Genomic DNA, 26,855 nt, shown 5'->3' with positions numbered 1-26,855 from the left:
TTATCCTCATTAGGGTCGCGGGCGTGCTGGAGCCTATCCCAGCTAACTGCAGGGCACATATAAACAAACAACCAATCGCACTCACATTCATACCTACGGACAATTTAGAGTCTTCAATTAACCTACCATGCATGTTTTGGGGGTGTGGGAGAAAACTGGAGTACCCGGAGAAAACACACGCACGCACGGGGAGAACATGCAACCTCCACACAGGTGAGGCTGGATTTGTACCCCGGTCCTCAGGACTGTGAGACGGATGTGCTAACCAGCCGGTCACCATGTCACCCTGGTCAGTCAAATAACAAAAGTAATACATGTTAAAAAAATACTGGAAAAGAACCAATGAAAATCTCGCCTTGTTTTTGTGGTCCAACAGAATTATGAAATTATAAGGAATTGTTTTGCCTTGGACACAAATTATGGTGACCCTAACTTGTTTTTTTGTTGTTGCCCAAATGTTTAAGAGAATCGCTGCAATCAAACAAATCTCATTGAGACGTCTGCACCTATCAGACAGGTATTTTGACCCTCTCCTGAGCAAACTGCTCCAGCTGCCTCAGGTTTGAAGGGGTCATTCTCCAGACTGTGTTTCAGCTACTTGCACAGATGTTCAAAAGGATGAGACCAAGGTTTCTTACACTGGGCAGCACATTTTACTTCATGTATGAATACATTTATAGTCTTCAGATTATATTGTACGCTGCACAGATTTAATACACACTGTACTAACCAAGACTCCACCATGTTTTAGAGTATGTATACCATCTTCTCTTCAGATGCTTCATTTTTGCAGTCTCCCCAGAGCTTTGTGGCTTGTTAATATGCATTTTGGCATTGGAGTCTAATCAATGTATCAAGTTATTTCTCTGATCATTGTGTTATTTTTCCTATCTTTTTAAAAAATATATAATTATTTCCTAAATTAGTTTACACATTCTATTAACAGTACAGTATTTTGCACAAATGTGGCAGATTCTAATACTGTTTGTATTTTGGGAGATATTAAATCCTTTGTAAACAAGATGTGTGCTAATAAGAGAATTGTGAAGACCTGACAGATGTTTTGGCTCACAATTTCTCTTCTAGTTCAACCTATCTTTGATCAGATTGATTCAAGTGCTAAAAATCTATAATGTTGGAAGCATATCATTTTTATTCTGGGGGGAATGAAAGGGTGAGTTGGAGACAGACCAGTCACCACCATATTATCCAAGGCTTTTATTATGTTCCATGTTGCCAAATGAGAGTCGTTTAAGAAGCAAGAGACCAGAGGCTGTTCACTGGGTGAGTGAAGAAATAAGTGTAAAAGATACAGTTATCATTTTTTTCAAGAAAATGCAAGCTGTTGCCTGTGGTCTGGCACTGGCCGCCTCACCATAACTTCACAGGATATTAATTGTTTCAGCGCTGTCAGCAGATTGGCCTCTGCTTGTTGAACCGCATCCAGAAGTACAGTCATCAGCCACATTGCATGAACAGATTTTAAGGCTGGGGGACAGTGCAAGACATTCAGTTTTAGAAGAGCAATGAGGAAGATGCTGTCTGGCTCCATTTTATTGGGTACTCGAAGCAACAGACACCCAACACATCAGTGATTAATGGGTGCTACATGAAAATAACCAACCACAAAATGTTTATTTATCCAAATTGGGTGACAAGAGAGGTGATTGAGTTATCAAAGGTGGAGCAGATAGTCATGCTGTCTACTATTAGAGGCACAAATGCATGTTGTAAAAAAGTATTTAAATCCATACGTATGTGTTACATAGGATTTTCGACTCAGAATGATACATTTGTTAACCTATTTGCAGAAACTACAGTTACATTGCAAATGTCAATTTTGTTGTATGCCGAGAAGGCAACAATTATTATTTCTGACACATTGTCTTGTATCAGTGAACGGAAATTATTCTCGATTAGCAGCCTTTGATATTTAATACATTTAGTATGCTTCAGCGGGTGTAGAAGGTTTCGGAACATGTTTCCAAACCATACTCATTCTGTTACCAAGAAACCTTCTCTTTATGGATAAATGAGTCTTTAACTGAGTAAGACTTAGATGTTGTCATGACAACAGAGGAGAACATTCTCTTGTTGGATTTAATCTTCATGAATTTGGAGGCAGATTTCTTTTTTTATATAACTTCACTGAGAGACCTTGTGACATTAAAAAGACATTAAAAAGTTTTAACTTCCTGGTGTCTGAGACATAAAGTACATACTGTGCAAATGTCTTAGACCACCACTATACAGTACTGAATGTATTCATGATCAATTTCACAACAGTCGTTTGTATGCTAAAACACTAATAAGGACAGGTACCTTTAAAAAAAACAGAACAAAACAAACAAACAAACAAACAAAAGAAAAACTGTGGCTTTGGAACCAGAGAGTCATTGTTTTGAGTCTGGCTGTGAACAAAAATAAAATCCAATTAATTGTTAAAGAGATGCAAAAGTCTGTATCCTGATGACTATCAAGATACCCTTGAGCAAGGCACCAAACCACCAACTCTGTCATCTCTCCTTGCATGTGGTCTGGTTTTCTGTCTTCTGTGCTAGTAAAATAAAAGGCATAGTGTAAATAAAATTCCCCTTATGAGGGATTGAAACAAGTATGATAATTACAACATAAAAAAAATACAAAATTAAATTGAGGGGAGGTGCATTGGCCAAGAAAGAAACCCATGTCTGTTCATCATCCTCCCTGAACCAGGGAAGTAGTCTGCTAAAGAGCAGATGGACAAACATACATACAAGATTGCAACAAATATAAATGTTTTTCCAAACAATTTGGCCTTATTGGAGGTACAATATGTTCTCTATTGAGTAAACGGTCACAATCTTGTCAGAATGAATAAACAACATATTTAATGATACACGATTGCACAGCACTGTAGCTCAAATCTAAAATTAATCTGAGAGAGCTCTTGAAGTGAATGGTAAATGGACTGCACTTATATAGTGCTTTATCTGCACTATCAGGGCAGCTGTGGCCCAATGGTTAAGATCATCGCCACCGTGGGGGAAACTAGGTTTAAGCCCCCAACTGGGCCATCCGACAACATCCCCCGGACTGACGGCTGTGGTGTCCTTGAGCAGGACACTAATACCCTGAAATGCTCCCCTGGCGCTTCAGCTTCCCCCTGCTCCAGTGTGTTCCACTAACATGTGTATGTGTATGTGTATGTGTTCACTGTGATGGGTAAAATGAAGAGAACAAATTTAGTGTGCATGCATGTATGTTTGAGACAACAAAGGTGATTCTTCTTCTTCTTCTATCACAGTGCCCAAAGCGCTTTACAAAGCCTCACATTCACACATTCATACACCAATGGGCGACTGCTGCCAGGCCCACTGGGAGCAAATTAGGGTTCATTGTCTTGCCCAAGGACACTGCGACATGCGAACAGTCAGAGCCGGGATTCGAACCAGCTACCCTTCGCTCTACCTACTGATCCACAGCCTCCCCGTAGGCAACTAACACTGTGATTTGATTCTCAGAATAGCCGAATTTAAACATTTGTTCAATCGTACTTTAATCACTGCCATTGACGACTTTAGAAGTCAAATATCCATGTTAAATGGCAAGGCTGGGAGTGAATTTGTGACCTTTACTTACTTTTACTTATGGTTATTTTACTTTTACTTATGGAGTGCACGCGCATGTGGGTTCAGGGGTTCAGTAATGGACAGGTGGAGGGGGTGGGCGATGTCCATGAGTAAGGCTGTCAACAAGCAAACATCATAATTTACAATTTAACATTCATTGCAAATATACATCCACACTACTACTACTACTTGGGGAAGACAATATAAAAGATAATGTTCCCTTATCAAAGATGCAGAAGAGTTGAAGTGGACAAAGACCACTTTGGATCCACTTTGAACGGACGTGCGCGCGGGTTGCGGAGCCGCCAGAAGAGGGCATTGGGATTCTGCTTGATTAAAGTTACTTCGGGATGCAGACGCACGCATGAACAACCGTCACGCCGATTGAACTGCGTTTTTGAGGAAGGCACGTAGACGAAAAAAAAAAAGGTGTCTATTCGGATAGTGGAATGTTTTGGTGAGTTTTTGCTTTGACTTGTGGAGAAAGCAGCGTTAATTTGCTCTGTGCGCCATGGGCGGTCCAGACTGAGCATCCCTCCAGTCAGACGACACCGAGCTTTTTCCCTGCACGGGAGAGGAATCAGAGAGCTGTTTTTTTTGTTGTTGTTGTTGGGGGGAAATCGAAAAATATTACGTTAGTTGGAAGCTGTGCGATGGGTTTTGTGATGAATCTTCAGGTGCATGAAGAGATTGCCATGGTCCACTTGGATGGGACTGCGCCTGCTCCAGTGGGCAATGCTTTTTGGCTCCAACTTGTACACGGCGGTTATTTTTGCAGCAAACGCATGGACGGGGAATCTTGAATTTCGGATTGTACGAAAATCCATCGAGTCATCCTAAAGTGGAGGTAATTGTGCGGTGGTGTTCGGGCATATATGCACATTTGAACCGGACTGCACACCAGCTCCAGGAGAGCAAACGGGGCCAGGTGCGCTCAGATTCGGCTTGTGAATTAGGACGGTACCTGTTAGTGGACATGCGGATCAGAATCCATTAACTGGACTTGACAGATACGCGGATATGGGTAAGTAGCTCCCTTTAAAAAAAAAAAATCATACAGTTTTATTGCAAGGTACACGCTAATTATCTTCCTAAATCACAATGCGTTCCAACGAAAAACTGCAATTAGTATACAAAAAGGGTATTCGCAATACACTGCCAAAACGTCAAAACGTGTTTTGAGAAGGTTCAAGAATGAGTGCTGAATCTTGTGCATTCATTTTCAGTAGCAGAGCTGCAGTGCCCCCCTCCCACCTACCCCCATTTGGCTGTAAGCTTTATTACAGACTAAAGGGACTTCATTTGTAATTTGCAAGCCTGTGCACTCAATGACGGTAGCCCAAATGGTGTGCATCGCACATTAGAGTAGCTATCTTTTTAGTCTTCCCTTCCTCTTGACCAATTTGAATGGCTGGCTCACTGACATGGACAGGAGTCACAGGAATGCTAATCACATCAATGTTGGAAGCCAGTCAATGTTACAAAAGGGTGTCTCCACGCTAAATCTATCAAGTGTCCTTAATCTCTTAGGAACAAATTTATATTACCCAGTTGCAGCACATCGATGGTCCCAAACTTTTGTTTTTGTGAACGGGCACAGTGCAGGTTTTGACACTATGTACCTGTAAGTGTCTTCAAGATACTCTCCAAAGTGTGCCTGTCCATGAATTTAAAGAAAAGTCTGTGTTCAGTAATACAGCAATAAATGGTCGGTGCAACAATTATTTATACATACATTTTATTTTATTTTAAATTAAAAGAGAGTGTTTTGATTTGTTATTCCTGTCCTGGTTTCCGCATGTGTGCATAAGACGACAAACTCACTACTACCCCCTCTCTTTGATTCTCATCTCTTGATTCTGTTCACCCCCCCCCCCCCCCCTCTCCCCACACACACACACGCACACAATAATTTTTACACAGTGTGTAATTAGACCTTGTTATACATCATTTGCCTACCCAGTAGTATTGTCGGTGGTAGCCTAATCTCCCGAGCCATTGGAAACTAGCAGTCTGTACAGAGGATCAAGTTCACTGGTATTGCCATGTTATTAATTGTAAGGCATCGTGATATATTGACCCACGGTGGGCACCGCATCAAGACAAGCAACAGCAGTATGCCCGCGAAACTGCATCGTATGTCTGCAGGACCTCAAATTCAATTTATGTGCAAAGGAAGTATCCCTATGGGGTGAAAAAAAAAACATCCAACAAAAGGTGAAAAAGGTGTCACTATCATGTGGATTTCATATGGTTTCCCTCAATTATTTGATGATTACATAGTGCAATTATCCACCAGTGTAGCTGGCTGTGATGTTCTTCATTAACAGCATGCAATACACAAATGTGTCATGGACCTTGTCATTAGAGATCTGCCAAGAACTTTTACCAAAGGGATCGCAGCAACAGAGAAACACGGCCTGACCCAAATTTCCTCCCACATGTTTCACCTGATTTCAAGTTTTAGCTGCCCATCTATCGAAAAATACCTACAACAAATAACCTGTTAATGTTACAGGCATAGTGTTCATTCTCTTGGCCATGCCTTTCAAGCAAGTTCAAATTGGCACAACAATAGACAACAGATGACCTTCTACTGGCTCTTCGCCATCCAAAAGGTATCATTCTTGAAATGTCAGGTGAAGCAACTAGAGCAGGGGTCATTGGGCCCCTTGAGAGTGATATAATGTCTTTAATGTATAACATAAAGCTTATATGCCCCCCAAAAAACCCAAACAAACAAACAAACAAAAAACTGTTTGAATTCAGCAGACGAATGGCAGCGAAAGTTTTTAAAAGAGACTCTATTGCATATACAGCCAAATCATTCATGTTACTTTACAATATGGCATGTCATTCCACTTCTATTCTAACGATACCCTGTTGTCCCTGCCAATAAAGCCCAGTGATCCCAGCCGCCTCACTAAGCACATAACTTGACTTTCAGATATGTCCCTACTTGTTCTTAAATTTAATGACAATACAACTGAAGTCATTCTGTTTGGGTCCCAAGAGGCAACTACCTCATTTGGTGCTTTCTCTCTGAGCATTAGGCTGCAAGGAACTTTGGGATACTCTGATTCACCTGCCCTATTTAACATAATGTAGGTTCCAATGAGGAAAAGCTTATTTTGATGCTGTAAATATCTCTTGTACTTCATTCTTGGTGAATTCACAAATAAAGTCTGTCAATCAACCATCTATTGCCTTGGCTGTAGCAAAGACAAGTGAATGTGATGTATAATAATGCTCAATCACTACTGATTCTTTAAGGACGAAGTACTAATCATTTGTAAAAGACTGAACAAAAATGTAGTTACCCATAATGATATGTTTGCTGTGATGCAAGGACAAAGTCATAAAGTCTTCCAAGGCGTCAGTCTCAGCTTTTACTAATTGAAACCTTCGTCAAAGAAAAAATGTCCAGCAAACATGAGAATAAACACATACTGGCTCAACTGCATTTACTGGAGACTCTGGACTTATACTGAACTCTGCATGTTTACACGTAGATGATCTTAACAGCGTAGCTGGTGTTTGCATTTATTCCCGAATTGATGACTGTGATACTCCTTGGTCAGAGCTCACTCTGGTGTCTATCTACAGTAGCTGACAGAATGCCGCAGCCCAACTCTTTACCAGAATCAAGAGTCATGAACACCTCAGCCCTGTGCTTGCCTCTCTGCACTGGCCGCTGGTCTAGTCTCTCCCAGGTCATATGCTAAAAACAATGCTATATAATCAAACAACAGTATATAAGCACATCCCGACTGATTGCAGCTCGATGTATAATCATGATTGATATTTTTTGTTTAGCTAGTTGCTTGTTTTGTATTAAATAATTGTTTTGTTACCCTGAACGCTGCATTAGCCTAGCCTACTCAACGTGACATGACATGTTCAACATGACAATGAAGAGGACTTTAAAGACCAGCCCAACTCCCCATGGTTGAGTTACATAGACTAGGTTTGACATCAAAAGCAGCATCATACAATTCTCAAACCTGAACTTTAAAGCATCCTAACGTCACTGACATTTGGTTGCAAACCAGGTGTTTTGACATGAATGTCCAACATAATATCCTTCAGACAGGTAATGACCAGAGAGAGTTGTAGCATTTTCTATACTTGTACACTGAGTTCAACATAAGCTTCAAACTACCTGTGATTGACTCCATTGTGTTGTTACGACTTATTAGACTATACATGTATTCCACATATTTTTTTCACCCACAACAGGTTATTTAAGGCGACGCGATGCAACATTCTTCTTGCAATGTGGAACCAAATATGACAGAGGCAATACTGAATGACCGCACAAGCAACTGCATATCTCTTTTTAAGCAAGTGCACACTCCCATTTACCTGTGCAATTTATATGAATTATAAACTTTATGTTTATATGTGCCCTGTGATTGGCTGGTGAGTTGAGATAGGCTCCAGCATGCCCGCGACCCTAATGAGAATAAGCGGTACAGAAAATGGATGGATGGATATAATAGAACATATAATGAATATATTTTGTATATTCCTGTACTTCCATAGATTTATCAAGGTACAGCGAATCGACCAACTGGATGCATGACTCATTCAGCTCACATTAAAGCATTACTAATCTAGGCTTCCTTCTATTTCTGCAGTAGTTATGAGAACTAATTGCAATTTATGCTAGAATTGATGATTTGTTATTTAGGTAAATTTCTGGCTTATTCACATTTTTTTCATTATATACCTCCAATATGTGTGCGTTTTTATACTGTAATATTCATTTTTGTACTTTGGGAAGTTTGCAGACCAGCTTTTAAAACCCTGAATAGTGCCTCAATAATCAATAATTACAAATTTGTGAATTGGCATAGCAATGTGTAATATTACCTTTAGAAATTCAAATCCTGAAGTTTGTTTGTAAAAACTGAGTTTCGTCAGGGACAGAGAGCGAATGGTGTCAGCTGGTTATTTTTGTTATTCTCAGTCTTATTATCACTTCACCTGCATGGAGCTGTTACTATCAAGGGAAATTAGGAATCAGACAAGATTGAAAAGAGAAACACACTTTCCCTCTTGTATGTGTGTGTGCACTGTATTCCAAACAATATTCTTGCCGTTTTTCTCGTCATAGAAAAGTGTTACCAACTCAAGGGCATGGCAGTTCATTGTTTTATATCAACAGTTGAAATGGTTCGAACTCGGCAGGCCTTGCCATCATCCCAAAGATAATTGGAGACTATTAGAATGGCTCAGGCTGGTGCAGGGGTTCTCTCTATGTGTTGTCTGTAGTCCATCTTCAATGTGTTGTGTATGTGAAGCTACAGTACTGGTAGTTTTGTCAATGACAGCAAATAGCTCCTGTAGCCCCACAGTGCACCAGTTAGTGAGCCCATACGCAAAGTTGATTAGCCAAATTTGCTTTAGTTAAAGGTCCGCAATAAAGTCCACTCATTGTCTCCATGTGTTAAGGCTGTGAGGCAGAAATAGCTGTCATGCTGTGGACAGGTGTCGCTCTGTAATTTCACAATTGGTTCATCCATCCTCATCCTTGTTTTAGAAAGATAACTGAGAATGACAAAGATAAATGAGAGGCACAGATCTATTTATTATCACATTGAATGCTTCAGGTTCAGAAAGATAAATGGCCATTTATGCTGGAGTTGAAACCAAAACATAAAATATAAAAATGGAAAACAACTAGAAATGATTGACTACATTTGTAAAAGTATCAATTTGCAGCAGGGGTTAAGGACAAGTTGCATAATTTTGTTTGGTTTTAAGATCAAACAAAGGTGCTTAAAATAGGTACAGGAGATGAAAAAAGCAATGAAGAGTGGTACATTAGAAAATAGGTAATAGAGACACCTCAAAGGGTGACTTTTGCACCTTGGTGAATGCCATTAGAGGAGGCATTAGCACAGGGAGCGTTCGTTAACCACATCAGGTTTCAGTAAGGGATGGTGGGAGGTGTCTTGTGAGCCAGCCTTAGAATGAATGATAAGGCATTCACATCTAAAAAACAAACCTGTTATGCACATGTGGAATAGAAGCAACAGGATTATCTGCAGATCATGGGATAAAAGTCAAAATTGAAAAGTTTAACGCATGTTTCCTCTGCAGTCAAACTTGTGTATTACAATTACTTTAAAACAATACACATGGGATCTCAATATTATTCTGTCGTATTTTAGAAACCATTACAAGAAAAATAATCAATGATGTACAGTGAGTACAAATCATCTGCATATTTCATGTGTTCCCTCCATCTGCGAGGCTTGATGAAAGATTCTTCTGAAAATAATGTTTCTCTCTGTATTGCAATTTGAAACACACACACACACACACAATCACATCCAATACACATTTGGGATACACAGATGCTTGGCAAGAAACTAAATGGCTATGTTAGAAAGCATATGTTCGATCATGCCTCTTAGCGATTCTATATCAGAGAATTATCTCTGACAAATCCTGCAGAGATTAAAGTGTAACTGAATCCATGAACACTGCCTACTACAACTACAAGTACCAAGTATCAATACAAGTATCCAAAAATAATGCAGCTCCATGCAAATTGAGCGGCTACTGAACCCGATCTATATATTAAACATGACCCATTCCTTAAAGTGAATTAACATGTCCAACATGGTGCCTGCCAATTTATCACCCATTTTGTAGACCAGTTAAATGTATGTATAACTCCTATCCTCCCATTTATATCACCCTTTGATAATGGTGTGAAAGGCTATAATTTGTGTTGCTATGAGGAGCACACACCATATCCCCACTCCACCGTCTCAAGGGGAAATCAATATATTTTAATGACAGATAATTAGTGACTCTGTAAAGAGGAACAATTTTAATGGAAATGACTGTTTCCGCTTTGAACAAGAAATGATATGACACTACGTCACTGACCACTTTACTGCACTTTTATTTAGCTATTTTAAAACAAGTGTCGGGCCTCCCAATTACACCTCACCACACCCACGCCCGAACGCACACACACACTTTTTCCCGCAAGGACTCCTTTGGGGTTAATATAACTTAATATTTAAACTGGGATTCATAATCTAAATTCATGAATTAAAGCGAATCTCTATACCTTATAAATTGAGTTAAATGCTAAAACTGTCGTTCTTTCAATGTATGGAAGCACACCAAAATGACATTTCCCTTCATGTAAAACAATATTTCTGCTGTTAAGATATTAGGAGCATGTTGCGAATCCTTAAATCTGCATGTATAAAACAGACAGCAGATCATTTCTTAAAACAGGTTACAATGACAATGTATTAACAAAACAAAAAAAAGCTTTTTGTGAAAAGGCTCATAAATTCTGTTTCACTTAACAGCCAGACAATAGAGCATAGTATTCTCAGTTTCCTACAAAACTAAAATAATGGTAATGAGGTTTGACCATTTCATTTTGTCTATATATGAGAACCAAACAATGTCACACCATGTGATGCCCCACTGGGGTCTACAGGCAAGGGGAAATTGTGGGATTAAGTTTGAGAGAGTGGCACTACAGAAAATGTGATAAAGTAATCAAAACTGAGTGGATTAACTGAGGAAAGGATTTCTATCAAGCAGTGAATGCCATACAGATATGTGCAGTTTGTTGACACAGGCCAAGAGGTGGCAAAGGCAAAATGATTTATTGCAGCAAATAATGTGAATCACAGCAATGATGTTGAGATGATGGTAGCTCTACCAGAGAGGTCTTTTCTGTGAGAATGTGGTTGTGTGCATTGAAACAAACATTTGTGAGCATATTGCTCATTTGAGAAGCTTTGTAATAATATCTGTGAAAATAGTTGTACAATCATGAGCATTACCTTGAAATTGTATGGCGTAGAGGTCAAACATCTGTAATAACCTTCAGAAATTTCAGCTCCATGAATCAAGAAGGTAGGCCATGAAAATGACCACAATACTGTATCTGGGAACGGGGCATGTGATGAAGAGCTGTGCAGTGTAAAAATGTAAATATTTAGGGAGACAATTGCACAACACATTTCATTTGTAACCACTGTTTTCATTACAAAAAGAACGAGAAACCTTTGATTGTCAACCACCATACTAGATAAGTGGTTACTTGGTTTAACCCGGGAATGTCTTTGTCTTTGGAATGAAATTCATACTGATGCTAAATGATGAGTCCAGAATACCCTTCCAGTGATTTCCCTGCACGGTGTTTGGAAACAAATGAACAAACAATGGTAAAATTACCCAAAACAGCATATATTGAAGCAAAATCTGAAACCAATGGATGAACTAAAATGATGTGATGTAATGTCACTCTATCAGTGGTACATCGAAGCAAAATAGAGGAATAACTTAGCATAATCAATAGTAAAACAGAGGCGGCATAGCTGGTAAATATGAATTAATAAGGAACACATGATTCTTTGATAATGTTTTAAATCATACATTTTTTTATGATTTAAGTTTGGCTTCCAAAATTAGTAAGCAGTAAATAGTAGAAGTGGTTAGCTGCACATCATTTGGACTGACAGTCTTCATCTTAGAAAAGGTGGAACTATAAAATCACAAAATACTCAGTCATTGCAACAATTCCCAGCATTTGTAGTTATATTGAATACATCAAGCTATCCTAATACAGGCATTTAATCAATCAATTTGCAGCTGACAGCAGGTTGAACTGCATTTATATTTCATTATAGATAAATGTGAATACATTTAATGCCTAATGTGATTTTGCATTCATGGTTAAGAGTATATGCTTACATATACATATATATGACTAATTTCATCATGTAAAACTAAATGCCCACTTCTTTAGAACACCAGTGAAACGTAGACATGGATATAGTTGTTGAAAAAAACCCAACATCTTACTGTTATTTTTTCAGTGTTGTAGACTGTAGCTGATCTGTTTCACACTTTCTTTTCTCGTTTTTTGTTTCCTGTCATCCAGGCTCTGCTCTGCAACGTCGTTGGATAGTACTCCAACTGCTGATGCAGGTGTGGCTAGTAGCAAGCCCAGCTCAAACAGAGCGTCCATGCCCAAAAAGCTGTCGCTGTGATGGAAAAATTGTGTACTGTGAGTCAAGTGCATTTCGTGATGTCCCCAAGAACCTCTCAGGAGGTTGTGAAGGTCTGTCGTTAAGGTACAACAGCCTCATGAACCTTCGAGCCGGCCAGTTTGTTGGCCTGAACCACCTGATCTGGCTTTATTTAGACCACAATTACATCACATCTGTAGATGGGATGGCGTTCCAGGGAGTTCGCAGGCTAAAAGAACTGATCTTGAGCTCCAACAAGATCACATCACTTCACAACACCACATTCCATCCTGTGCCCAATTTGCGTAACCTTGATCTGTCATACAACAAACTGGAAGCGTTGCAACCAGGGCAGTTTCAAGGACTACGGAAGCTTCTTAGTCTTCACATACGCTCAAATTCACTAAAGATCCTTCCATTGCGTCTCTTCCAAGATTGCAGAAATCTTGAATTTCTTGATCTGGGTTACAACCGCTTGCGAAGTATCACTCGGAATGCACTTTCAGGCTTAGTCAAGCTCACAGAGTTACACCTGGAACATAACCAATTCTCAAAGATAAATTTTTCACATTTCCCCCGACTCTACAATTTGCGGGCACTTTACCTACAGTGGAATCGCATTCGCTCCATGAGCCAAGGCCTAACCTGGATTTGGGCTTCCATCCAAAAACTTGATTTGTCTGGGAATGATCTATCAGAACTAGATGCTGCCATTTACCAGTACTTACCCAACCTGCAAACCCTAAATCTGGACTCCAACAAGTTGACCAATGTGTCCCAAGAGGCGGTTGACGCCTGGGTTTCTGTCACCACGATTAGCTTGGCTGGAAATGTTTGGGACTGTGGCCCAGCCATTTGTCCTCTTGTTTCTTGGCTGAGAAAATTTAGGGGAGCAAAGGAAACAACTATGATATGTGCCTCTCCAAAGAAAGCCCAAGGTGAGAAAGTGATGGATGCTGTTGAAGCTTTTGGTGTTTGTCAATCGAACCAAGTGACAATGCTAACCATAAGCATTCCTCCCAATCCATCCAATGTCTCTGACCAGCCTGAACAACATCCAGCAATTTTGGCTTCACCCACTCATTCTGGAAAGAGAGCAGAAGGCTCTATCAGGGGCCCAACTTCATCAGCTGTTACCCAGCCAGTGGCACTTCCCCCAGATCAAGACTTGGAGCCTGTGTCCTTCCATAAGATTGTTGCAGGAAGTGTTGCCCTTTTTCTATCTGTTGCGATGATCCTATTGGTGATCTACGTGTCGTGGAAACGCTATCCTAGCAGTGTCAAGCAACTGCAGGAGAATACATCGACGGCTCGCAAACGGCGCAAGAAATCAAAGGAAACAGAACGCACCTTGAGTTCTCCCCTGCAGGAGTACTATGTGGACTATAAACCCAACAATTCAGAGGCCATGGATGTGCTTGTCAATGGGACCGGAACCTGCACTTACACCATTTCAGGCTCCCGAGAATGCGAGGTATGACCCACACCACCGCCACTCCTCCTAAACAAAACTCTGTCCACAGCGAAACAACCAGAGGTAATTATTTACTCTGTATTAGCATTTACTTCCAAAACTGAGCCACAGGCAAGGGTAATACTCTAGTTCCATTAATTATTTTGGAATTAAGGGCGCACTGTATAGTCACGTGATTGAAACAGGATAACTTTTTTACACAACTTGTGAAACCTTATCTCAAGTTGTTTGCTTGAATACCTTTAAACAAAACTTAATATACTTATTTCAAGTTAATGTCTTCTATGTCAATTAACTTTTTCATATACATATATATGTGCTTTTCTTCTGCTGTTTGTTTGTTGTTTTGTTTTATTTTGTTTTTGGGTGTAGTATTACGTGTTGGAAAAATGGAATGGTGTGAAGTATAAACCGGGATACTGTGTTTAAATGCCGATGGCATCTCTTGCATTATTCAAGTTTTACTGGAGGTTATAATTTCATCATGACAACTGTAACTCAATATTGTTTTGTAAAAATGGCAGCTTGCTTTCCCCTTTTTATAGTTGTATGTCTTGTTTTTCTGATATCGGCACACACATGCAGTCAATTAACTAACATAGTGGTTTTGTTGTTTAAGAAACTGTCACAAATTTTTGGTATCATCCCATTAAAGAAAGATATGGACAAAAGTAATAATAAATACAAATATACTGAAATTAGGTACATGTATTCTGATATGACCAAACTGCTCCAACTGTCTCAGGTTTGTAGGGTGCCTGTTTCAGCTCTTTCCACGGATGTTCAATAGGATTTAGATCAGGCCTCATTGAAGGCCATTTTGGAATAGTCCAGGTTTTTATCCTAAGCCATTTTTTAAATATTTTGAGTTCTGGTTCTTTATCCTCATGACCTGTAGCTGAGACCAAGCTTTCTGACACTGAGCAGCATGTTTTTCTAAAATACATTGATAATCTTGAAATTTAATTGTATCCTGCACAGACTCAGCTACTAGTAATGGTGTATAGCTAGATATCAGTTCTCAAGCAAAGTGTGCATTTACCGTGATCAGCAGAGATACAGAGCTCTCATAGCGCATACTTCTCCAAATTAGGGGGTGGGAGAAAAAATTCATTTTTAGATGGATCAGGATTAAGTTGTTAACGTCCTTTGAATGGTAATCAAATCATGAGTTGGTGAGATTCCCAGCCACACAACATAGTATTACAGAAGGGCTTTTGGGTCAGAAGTGCAAGTATTTGGTGTGCATTTAAGTGCTTTTGGAGCAGCATTACAGTGTTTTAGGAATTTTGGTTGCACTATGTGAACTTGTATCGTTTTCACACTGTTGTCATCTTTACGTGAAACTATGAAATGTATCGTTGTTCTTGGGCTGGAAAGGATTAATTGTATTTCCATTTATTTCAATGGGAAACATTACCTTGGTTCACAAACGTTTCGGTTTGTGAACGGAGTCACGGAATGGATAAAATTAATTAACTGGTCAGCAGTCAGCAAAGTCCAGAGTTCATCTGAGAATGTGCTCTGATCTTGTTTCTACATTTAGTTGCCCCAGTACAGACATAAATCACTCGGCGGCGCATGCTCACCCATGTCACAGCCCCTATGTCTCTGCACTGGCTTGTGGCTGGAGTGGTTTAGATCTATTCATCTCTCCTGAGTGGGAATGGCTTATTTCTGCTGTCTTTGGTCTACTCTTTCATTTAGATTTGGCACGTGACTCACCTGAACTTTCTTTACATGATAATCTTCTGTCAACCTTCAATTCCTTTTTGCATGAATTTGGGTATGTCAGATGAAGAGAGAAGCCTCTATTTATCACTTCCATCTTTCCATTGTAAGAATGTTCTTTTATTCCATCATTGTGTACCTTGACCAGCTCCTGTGGATTACATACACAGCTCCATTAATGTAGTCTTGTGTAACTCTGACTAACTCCTACAAACTACTGTGGCTTTCCCATCTTTTTCAATTCTTCTTTTTACTAATTTCATTCTGCTGCCCTGAAGCATAACTTTTAGAACAAATGTTTGCCCAAAACCTCTCACTATGTCCTCTCAATACTGTAGCTTACATTTTCTTAATAACTGTGATACAAATAGCTATGATGTCAGTCTTCAAAAGGTGAAGTCAAAATATTTAATTTTGAAAAATACAACAGTACATCTAATACCTTATACACCTTATACAGTAATGTAGCTACTTCCCTAAGTACTTTTTCAATGTTTTCTAACCCTCTCACAGGAGCCTAATTTGGTTTTTAAAAATTTTCACAGTGAATCCCAGGTTATTTGTGCTTCGGCATTCGCAAAAAGTCGCCTCTTTGCAGATATTTGGGGGAAACCAATCCTCCGTTATTTGCTGAAAAACCCATCTACTTGCTGCTTTTTGTGCTCAGGACAAAGCCATGTCTAATATAAATATATCGCTTCGGTGCTATCTTGTGGCCAAGGAAATATGTTGACGTGATAAGAAGAGCTTCATTTAGTTAGGCCACAGCCTTGTCTAATAGAAAAAAAGTGCTCTGCCGACATCTTGTGGAATCTATAGGAAATTACAAACCTTTGTGAGTGGGCATCCGTTACTCATTGATTTTCACTCTTTGCGGCTGGGCTATCAATCTTCTATGCCCTATTCCCCACGAGTAGAGGGGATTCACTGGATGCATCCTGTTTTTTTTTCCTGTTAACTAAATATTCTTCCCTGTATTTAGGTCCACCTGCCTTCACCTTTACTCCTCTCCACTCCACTACACAAAACTCCTGAGACAGTTAGTCTTAAATCAAATCTCTGAGGGAGTGGCAAGTAGTGGGTGTGTTGGGCCTGGGAGTTGGGTGGGGGGAGATTTCCTAAAGTTTCTTACTTGCTTCCCAAGGATTTTTACAGCTCAGCTTGGCTCAGTATCGTACTAAAAAGAAAGTGAAATGTGAAAGGGGCTGCCGGACAGTTAATATGTTTCACAAAGTCACACCGTGAGTACACTGTAATGTTGAGCTATCGCTTGTATTGCAAGTGACTAATACATGCACTCTTGACAAAGTCAAGCAACAATGGTTGAGAGAGGATCAGCAGTATGTCATCCACCACTAATGATGATTTTGTAATTTTTAGAATAAAGGGGAGTGACATGATAACCACTGTTGGTTCTGAGGTACGTCATGTAATCACTCGCTGCTATTAGTGCACAGCCAGAGGTGCATGCAGCTCCTTCTCCCTCACTAGAACAATGAATACATGTTTAAGTCCATCAACCACATCTATAAAACAAGATGACATTCATCATATAGTTTGGTTTGTTTGTGGAAGGTGACCACCTCACATGTCACATAACGGAGACTAACTGTGTGATCCCTTTAGTTATTCCTGTGAGTGATGTGTGAATTCATTTGAGTGTCCGAAGACATCTATTCATCAATATAACCTAATGATGTTTTTTTGGCAATAATTTGACTATAGAGAATCAGAATCATCTTTATTTGCCAAGTATGTAAAAAACACACAATAAATTTGTCTCCAGTAGTATGACCCGCTCTAGTACGGACAAAAAACAGCCATTTTGACAAAAAAATACTTTTGAGACATAAAAACAAAAACACACTGCAGAGAGTCACTGAGCAATGAGAGGTTACGGGTAATGTGGTAATGCTGATACAATGACAATTTTGCAAATGATGCAGAGTCCTCTAGCAGTTTCGAGCAGTTTGAAATGACAAACAGAGAGATAATCTGGTACAGTGACAATTGTGCAAATGGTGCAGATAGTTCTCAAGCACATGATTGGTGAGTGCACAAATAATGAAGAAGTGTCCGGCCAGAGATATGACAACAATCTCAAGACAAAATTGGCAGCATGTTACAATGGAATTGTAAGTTAACTGTTTAATAAGTTAATGGCAAGAGGGAATAAGCTGTTGGAATATCTGCTGGTTTTAGTTTGCATTCATCGATAGTGCCTACCGTACGAGCTGGAAGAGGTGGTGACCAGGATTTGGAGGCTCCAAGAGGATTTGGCATGCTCTTGTCTTAGTTCTGAGAGCATGCAAATCCTCAAGGGGGGGTAGGGGGGTACTGACGATTTTTTTCGGCAGTCCTGATTGTCCTTTTTTGTGGCAGCACCAAACCAGAGTGCAACGGATGAACACAGGAGTGATTCTGCTGTGTAGAACTGCCTCAACAGCTCCTGTGGCAGGCCGTGCTTCCTCAGAAGCCCCAGGAAGTAAATCCTTTGCTGTGCCTTTTTGAGGATAGAGTTGATTTTGGACTCCCACTTCCGGTCCTGAGAACTATAATTCGCAGGAACTTGAAGGTCTCTACGGTTGACACAGGGCCTCACCTGCTGTGTCCTGCCCGTCAGGAAGCTGTAAATTCACTGGCAGATGGCAGGCGAGATGTTGAGCTGGACAAGCTTGGAGGAGGTTCGGCATGATGGTGTTGAATGCAGAGCTGAAGTCCAATACACAATTGAAACACAACTGTTGGCTCTTTGCAATGATGAGAAATATTTGTTAGCACTTGTTATATTCTACTTTACACATCACTTGCATTTTGTGTGAATGCAATATAATATGGCGGCACAGTGAACGACTGATTAGAGCGTCTGCCTCACAGTTCTGAGGACCGGGGTTCAATCCCCGGCTCCGCCTGTGTGGAGTTTGCATGTTCTCCCAGTGCCTGCGTGGGTTTTCTCTGGGCACTCCGGTTTCCTCCCACATCCCAAAAACATGCATGCTAGGTTAATTGACAACTCTAAATTGCCCGTAGGTGTGAATGTGAGTGCGAATTTTCTCAATTTCTCAATTTTATCAATTTTCTCAGAGTGCAAGCATGTGTTTAGTGAAATCAATACCATACAGTGGTACCATACAGTTTTTGAGTCACTCTCTTTCTCCATTCAAGAGTCATAGTGTCAGATTGGTAATTGCTTAGAAAAAAAAAAATCAACATAAATAAAGCGCTAGCCAAGGGCAAGAGAGGTTGTTTTAATTTTTTGGAGATTCTGCCCTTCTTAAAGGTCCCGTATTTTGGCTATTTAGACCTCCATAGAGTATAAAAGTGGACATAGTATAAAGGTGTCAATTTCATGAAAAAAAAAACACCTTGGTTTTGTCATAAAGGTGTCCAAACTTCTGTTCTGACCCAGTTTTGTATCCCCTTTTGTCCATATTTGCCTAAGACCGCCCCCTTTCCTCTGATTAGTTGCCGGCGTGTAGAAGACCCACTTGGGAGCGGAAAGGGAAGGCGGAGATCATCGCGAGTGACGTAGGTAAGCTCGAGAAGTTCAAATGACCTGATTTCATCCCTCTCGGCGGAAAAACTGTTTGGAAATCAGAAAAGCGTGGACGATTTTAATTCATATTTCACATGTTTACTCAGGCACCATAGAGACAATATTACATCCCAAATACTAGAAAAAGTTGGTTTGGCAAAATATGTCCCCTTTAAAGTAGAACTCGTCAGTCGACAATTAGCCAAGTGGGGAACTTAAAACATTCTCTATGTTTGAGAGAACATCTCTCTCATACACTAATCCTGTCGGTTTCACATGCCACTGCTTCCTGCACCTCAGACTTTGATCCATGCTTAATGAGAATGTTAGATCCAATACGGCAATTACAATGCCGAGGAAAAGCATGTTGTCTTTTCTTTTCCTTCCACAATGAAAAACGATATATTTTTTTCCCACTGTTGTTGCAACTTGATGCATTTAATTCACTCATGCCTGTTACTAGTTGTGCTCGCTTGTTTCACATATGTCTCTTGCCTGTTTCACAGACTACAAATCGTTTCTCTTGCTGCTCTTCACGTCTTGTTAGACTGATACATTGGACAGCTTGGCTTAAACAAGCCACAGTTGTATTTTTAATGTTGACAATGGTTGAGAACTCCCAAACTAGGATGCATGGAAAATCTAAATCTAAGAAACAATCACAAATTTGAAAATCTATTAACAGGACATTACACAACCTCTAGATGAATACAGTGGAAGAAGTTCAAGGAAATTCCTGCCATGTCATGTAACCATATATAGTAAATGGCCTAATTTTGTTTAGAAAAACTGATGGAGGCCATGTGATCTGAGCATCAGGCCAAGTAAAGCTGACACACAGAATTATAAGTCCAAAAGGTTTGTAGAGATGGAATCATTGAACAATCTTACAGTGTATAGATGGAAGTGAAAAATAAAAATAGGGACCGTCTTCTGCCATACACAATTTAGGTAGGCTATAGTAACTGCAGCAGAGATGAAGCCAAGATAGTTTGGTATCACACACACGCGCGCACGGACGCACACACAAATATACCATTTAAAATCACCAGGTGTTAATACAAGCAGCCAGCCAGTTACTTTCTCCTCAATTGGCATTACAGTGTATTATGTCTTTCTTTATATATAGTACACTACCAGTCACAGGTTTGGTCACTAATTCAATAGAAACAAAGTGTGTCCAAACCCATGACTGGTAGTTTATTTAATGTGTATCACGATCTGTGTTTTTGTTGACTTTGTTTTGATTAGATGTAGTTTGTCACATTTTGTCAAGTTTTCCTCTCACGCCATGTCTTTTATGCTCATTTGTTTTTTGTCTCCACCTGTCCACCCACCAGCCACTCCCGTCTTGCCCAGGTGTTTCCATGTCAGTTTGCATGAATTTAGTTCCCTAGTTTCTTTCAGTCCTTGTCAGACCATTGTCGTCTGTCGCTGTAGGTTATGTTTCATATGTCAGGTTATGTTTCTGGTTGTGTTGAATGTATCCCTCGTGTGTCTTTGTTACTATAAACTTTGTATTTTGGACTTGGTTAATTTAGTGTTTTCTTCCACATGCCTTGTTTGCCTTATTGTGTTTTGTGAAAATTCTGGTGTTGTCTCCCTGCTTCCCTGCACTTGGCTCCACCTTTTTGTCTTCCCACCAAAACAACGGACCTTGACAATGTGGAAGTTGGAATGAGACTGAGACAGAACTTCATCCAGGTTTTATTCAAACTAAAAGCAGAAAGGTTTTAGATAATTGAACGCAATGACAACGCGGACTGAAGTAAATTCAGTAAAATTTTGGTTCGGGATTAGGAGGGAATGGGATAAACCTCTGTGGGAGTGGGAAAGTGTGATATTATTTATTTATTTATTTATTAAATCCATAAACACTCACTCGGATTTGGGAGAGAGTGGGATCAATCTCTGAGAGTGGGAGGAAGTGGTAGTCAAAATCTACTCCTGTGTCAGCCTTTAGTTGGCATTTCGTAGAAATAACAGAATTTGTGCCCAACCTCACTAAGAACATAGCAATACCTAATCTGCTGTAAAAAGCAGGAATTGTAAACTCAACGTAAATAATATATATTAGGTATGACTTAAACAAGGATAGCATCCTGTTTCCTGCCCTGTGAGTCAACTTTATTATAGCTGCTTTGACACAACAAAGGCACATTGTGTATAAACCTATAACACTTTTCAATTTCAGAGAATGCTCAACGTGAACTGAATTTACATTTTTATATCCTGACACGCACATGACAAAGGACAAGTAAACATGCATTTTAAATGATATGTTATTAGGTCCTGTTTAATATCTTTAATTAATCTAGTGAAGGTTTCAGAAAAAATCTACACAAGAATAAAGACCCGTATGACTTGATGAAGTCAGTCAGGGTTTGGGCTATGACCCAATCGTGCAATCTTAATTTGTCATCTCTGTCCCAGCATTACTTGTGCCCCAGTGCACAACGCAAGATCCATAGAGTTATGGTAGAATGAGAATGGTGTTGAAAACTGCAATTGGAATGAACGAGAAGAGAGACTGTTAGCAAATCTTCTCATCCAACATTAGTGAAATCAACCGTTAAACATAAAACACTAAACCTCTTGATCGCAAGTAACTCGCATGTGGCAGAGAACCAGTCAGCGGCTAGCTAGATAGCTGGTAGCACGAGAAGCTAACATAGCAGACTCCATCTTCAGTCCGTTCTCCTTCTTGTCAAACATCACGAACAAATGCACACAAATGCACCAGTTGCTGAGGATTCAAATCAAAGTCCTTTGTTTACTGTATGATTGATGCACCAGCAGAGAGCCCTAGCAAGATATTGGCGATAGAACAAAAACAACAAGTAGCAGCCTACAAAAAGAAAAACAGTAACGGTGCTAAGTATCATTTAGCAGAACAATAATTTTGCTTAGTCATCTACACCAGCTTGCAGCAAGTGATCAACTCACCCCTACTCTACAAGACTGCAGTCCCAAAACCTTTTTGTGCCACAGCCGTGTTTTATCTATAGACGTATTTTGTTGGACCGGCATAGAAACACATAAAAACAAATGATTAGATATACAACTTACCATTACGCTGAATGTACTTATAATTAGTGGGAGCCCTGCACTTGTTTCTCTTCATCAATCAGGTCCCATCTTGAGGTAATATTTTTTACTTTCAAAAACCAGTTGAGGACTCAAAATTGAAATGTGGACTCTAAAGTGAATGTGAGTGGTTCTTTGTCAATATGTCCCCTGTGATGTCTGGCAACTAGTCCAGAGTATACCCCACCTCTTGCCCAAAGTCAGCTGGGATAGGCAGCCCACCTAAGAGGATAAGTGATACTGAAAATGGATGGATGAATTAAAACTACATTAGCTGGTCTTCTAATGCCATGTGTTTGGGCTCCATATGCCAAAGCAATTTTGATGGCTTATATATTTGCCTTATTTGCGAGCCTATTGTCATATTTTATGAAAATTAGGCAGGTTTGGTTTGTGCAAATCACCGCTAACAATAAACCCACACCTTAAGTAGGACTGCTGATAGTCTTTTACATGCAGCGTTCTTTTGCTTGGAAGTTTAAGGCTTTTCTTTGGTTTCATTATTTGATCTCATCCCCTTTTTGAAGAAGCACTCCAAATATATGTATATATATATTTTTTATACATTTTTGCACATTTTTGCTTGACAATATTTCCGGATTGTTTTAAAATTAGGTAAAATAATCAAGATGAGTTTAGTGCTACTTACACGATTTAGCATATAGTAGTTCAGCTACTCAGTGAATTTAACAGGCAAAATAGACATCTGGGCACACAAGGTTAAAGAGTAACGGGTAGGCAAGTGATTGTGGCCCATGTAGGATTGAGAAGCCATTTCAATGGAATGGAGCAGTCGACAGGCGGACAACAGAGGCCAACAGAAAGCTCAAGAAATGAAGCAGCCAGTCAGACTTGACAGCCAGACTGGCAGGCCTCAGTTCACAGGCCATTGCCCATTGATGGCTGTCCATCCTCTGAATCCTATGAATCCGGATATAAAGCTAATTATTGAAATTACAATGCTGCAGAATATGTAAAGTAATGAAACCTGAGTTAGACTCTCAACATAAGTGACAAACACTTTTATAATCAAACAGGGTTTGATGGTAATTTTATAGTGTAATACATGTGAGTTGGTGCAAATTATATAGTACCTAAAGTGATAATGGTGAAATGATTAAATGCGAAACAAGACAGATTGATTATCCACGGTACAATATACACACTAGTCCTGAAACAACTTGGTTATTATATTGCTTTTTTTACAGTTAGAGAGGCAGAGAACCATTTTGCAAAGCTTTCATTGATGACTGAGAAATAATAGATCTTAAACTAAATTCCAAATTATTAATTGCATGCAGGATTACTTAATGCCATAAACACAGTATTTGAAAAAAGACACGCTGAAAGGGAATTCTGAAACCAAATATCAAAACTCACTTTAACCTGTGGAGGAAGGTGAATGTAATCAACTTTGAGCAAATTTAGTAAAATTATCCAAACTGCAGTATATGGTTGACCTAATTACAAAGTATATAGCACAAAGTGGTGTGTGCGAAGAGGAGGGCATTTGTTCTCCTTAGATTATAATCACATGTCAAGCATTTAACTGTCAAAAATTACGAAAGGGCCTTGCGATTGGCTGGCGACCAGTTCAGGGTGTACCCTGCCTCTCGCCCATATATAGCTGGGATAGGATCAAGCACGCCCGCGACCCGAGTGAGGATAAGCGGTACAGAAAATGAATGAAATCACGAAAGGATTTTGCGTCTCTCTGGTTTATATTTTGTTCACAAACAATGCAACAGCGGGATAAATCAGACATGAAATCACTAGAGGTGCTAAAATCTGATGACAGGCTTTTATAATGTGTGCGTGAAGAATTCTGATAAAAAAGGTTTTTAGGTAAGTGAAAAATAAAGATGTAAATATAATGACATTTGAAGTGCCTTTTACATTGTAGGCATTGGTTCAGGCTGGCTGAATGTGCAACATCATCCATCCCCTTCATTCCCTACTTGTCTATTCTCTGAGGTTCTATTTAATCTTCTATTTCTTTCAAGTCCTTTGCAGTGTCAGGCATATAAAGGCATTATTTTTTTAGTTACGGTAATTATCTGTTTATGTGAACTTTCACTATTGGATTCTGTGGCCCGAGTGTATCACAATGGCCGGGGTGCTGTGATGTACAGCAGGAGTGTGTATGCCCCGTGTGATTGATGGATTGCAGTATGTTCTCCAACTATGGTACTTGATTTTAGTATTCCAGCCTCATGTCCAAGCTGTTGAGAACATATGCAAATAATAGTTCGATGAATAAATCACAAGTTGTGATAACCCTTTCCACGAATATCAATTCAAATTTAATACAACGATGTTTAGCTGGCGCGCGTGTATTACTGCTTAGACTTGAGCAATGTATGTTCAGGGGTGGAAATGTTCAAAACATCACATGCTATATATTTGGAGGCTTTCTTTCACTGTACAATATAATTGCCCCTTTTATCGATTGGATTAGCAAATTAATGAAAGCTTTCTTTCATTTTATGTTGCCAAAAAAGACAATGGATATGTACGGGATTGCTTATACCATTGAACCCTGTGGAGCGACTTAGAGACCCTTTCGGTATTAATTGACTGTCTCTCACAACCTGAAAACGATCACAGAGAATCAGCACTTATGACCAAAAGCCACTTGAGCCTGTGATATGCTATCAACCGCATAGCGTTTCAATTTCTCAAATGAAAACTGGAAACAATCTTATGAATGTACAATCAATCCAAAATCCGTTTCCCCCCTATTAAATTTGCAATAATGGAATAATTACAGAACATTTGCAGGGACCCAGGGGATTTAACATTCCGGACTGTTGCAGCACAATTGTAAAAATTTTGCAATTATGGTAAAGAGGAAACATCAAGTCAATTTAGTCAACATGCTCTATCGCAAAAAGAAATGCGTCAATCAACATTAGTGTAACAAGCTTCGGGTTAGCATTTTGATGTTTGGAACCTATGACCATTACAGTTAATGAAGGCAGAATAATCTGCACAGTACATGTGTACGCTTGAGTACTATTAAATTGGTGTCTGTTAATCTGGTTCACTTTTCCACTGTGAATTAATTCACCTTCAGGGGCATTAAATTATGAATTGAACGCGATAAAAGGAGAAGGGGATAGATAAAGGGAGGGGAGAGAGAAAAGTAATGGGTAAGTGGACTTGGAATGATGTCGAAGTTAAGGGTGAAGAGGAATTGATAGTTTGGAGGAAGAACACAAGCAAGAGTTCTCTTAGCCTTCCATGACCTGAGGGCCATAGTCCTTTTAATTTATTGACTATCTTTTAAATGTCTTTGCAGGATATAATAATGTATTTGATTATCATAAACCAGTCCTAGGTGAGAAGGTAGGGATACTTGTGCTTCCCTCTCAGAATTAATGACTTGCTGCAGGTTCGAACGTCCATCAGGCCAAAATTGGTGGAACCAGCTTCCTCCACTTTGCTTCGGTCCTCCCGCCTAACCTTTCTATTCAGTTCATCAAAGTCAAGACCAAGAATAATAATAAATATTCATTTTCTAGTTCTCCCCCAGACAGGGCCAAGGATTTCAGTGAAGGACAGTTACAGAGACATTGCAAATATATTCTTGATAGGAGGGGCCGTGAGTGACATGAACATTAAATTATTGCTTGATAAATGCAACAGGTCAAGTACATCGAGATTTATGCATGCCGGGGTAAACACCTCATGGACCACTGTAGGTTTAACTGTAAAGATGCAGCTTCCCTGCTTTTGTCATAATAAATATGCACGGCAACATATTAAGCATTTCCGGTGAAAAGGTCAGCTGGCATAACCGTTTCTGCTATCAATATGTTACAAGGTACTGGGATGCCATCTGACTGAAAAATAACCTCTGTTGTTAAATGTGTGAAAACCTGGGTTTGTGGAACTGGTATTGTCAATAGTTTGGTGCAAGTACTTTTCGAGGTCGAAATGTCATAAACAGTTTTTAGTACTTTTCAAATACGAGAAAATAGTTCCTAGAGCTCACACTGCGGTGTGCCGCTATGTCAGCGCCAACTCCGTTTTGAGTTTTAACACGTTTCCAATGACGTCATCAGCATTTACAAGCTGGCCGGAAATTAACATTTGCAATTGCAATTTCATGGTTATTCGTCGTACTAGCCATGTTCTTTTCTCTCCTTCAGTTCGTTCTCCTTACATAGTCGACCAAACTATGTAGCCGTAGCAAGTTTTCCATCACAGGAAAAAGTAGTCGGCGGCACGGTGGCCGACTGGTTAGAGCGTCAGCCTCACAGTTCTGAGGTGCGGGGTTCAATCCCCGTCCCCGCCTGTGTGGAGTTTGCATGTTCTCCCCGTGCCTGCGTGGGTTTTCTCCGGGCACTCCGGTTTCCTCCCACATCCCAAAAACATGCATGAATTGGAGACTC

The 26,855-nt window shown here is 39.7% G+C and overlaps 1 protein-coding gene across 4 annotated transcripts in view; it reads left to right on the top strand.

The window, feature by feature from the left end:
* The first annotated feature begins 3,969 nt into the window (after positions 1–3,969).
* LOC133464946 (leucine-rich repeat transmembrane neuronal protein 4) overlaps positions 3,970–26,855 on the top strand; it is a 110,353-nt gene continuing 87,467 nt past the window's right edge. For 2 of the 4 annotated variants that reach the window (XM_061747162.1, XM_061747163.1), the window contains exons 1-2: positions 3,970–4,635; positions 12,544–14,105. In XM_061747162.1, coding sequence (XP_061603146.1) covers positions 4,632–4,635; positions 12,544–14,105 — 1,566 coding nt within the window. In that variant the 5' untranslated portion in view covers positions 3,970–4,631. Of the gene's footprint in view, positions 4,636–12,543; positions 14,169–19,301; positions 20,872–26,855 lie in introns of those variants that run through there. The other 2 variants (XM_061747165.1, XR_009784508.1) reach the window with 2 other exon arrangements.

Source organism: Phyllopteryx taeniolatus, chromosome 15 (assembly GCF_024500385.1).
Source record: "Phyllopteryx taeniolatus isolate TA_2022b chromosome 15, UOR_Ptae_1.2, whole genome shotgun sequence".
NCBI lineage: Eukaryota > Metazoa > Chordata > Actinopteri > Syngnathiformes > Syngnathidae > Phyllopteryx > Phyllopteryx taeniolatus.
Note: the sequence above shows the minus strand (reverse complement) of the source record. Positions and strands in the feature narration are given on the sequence as shown.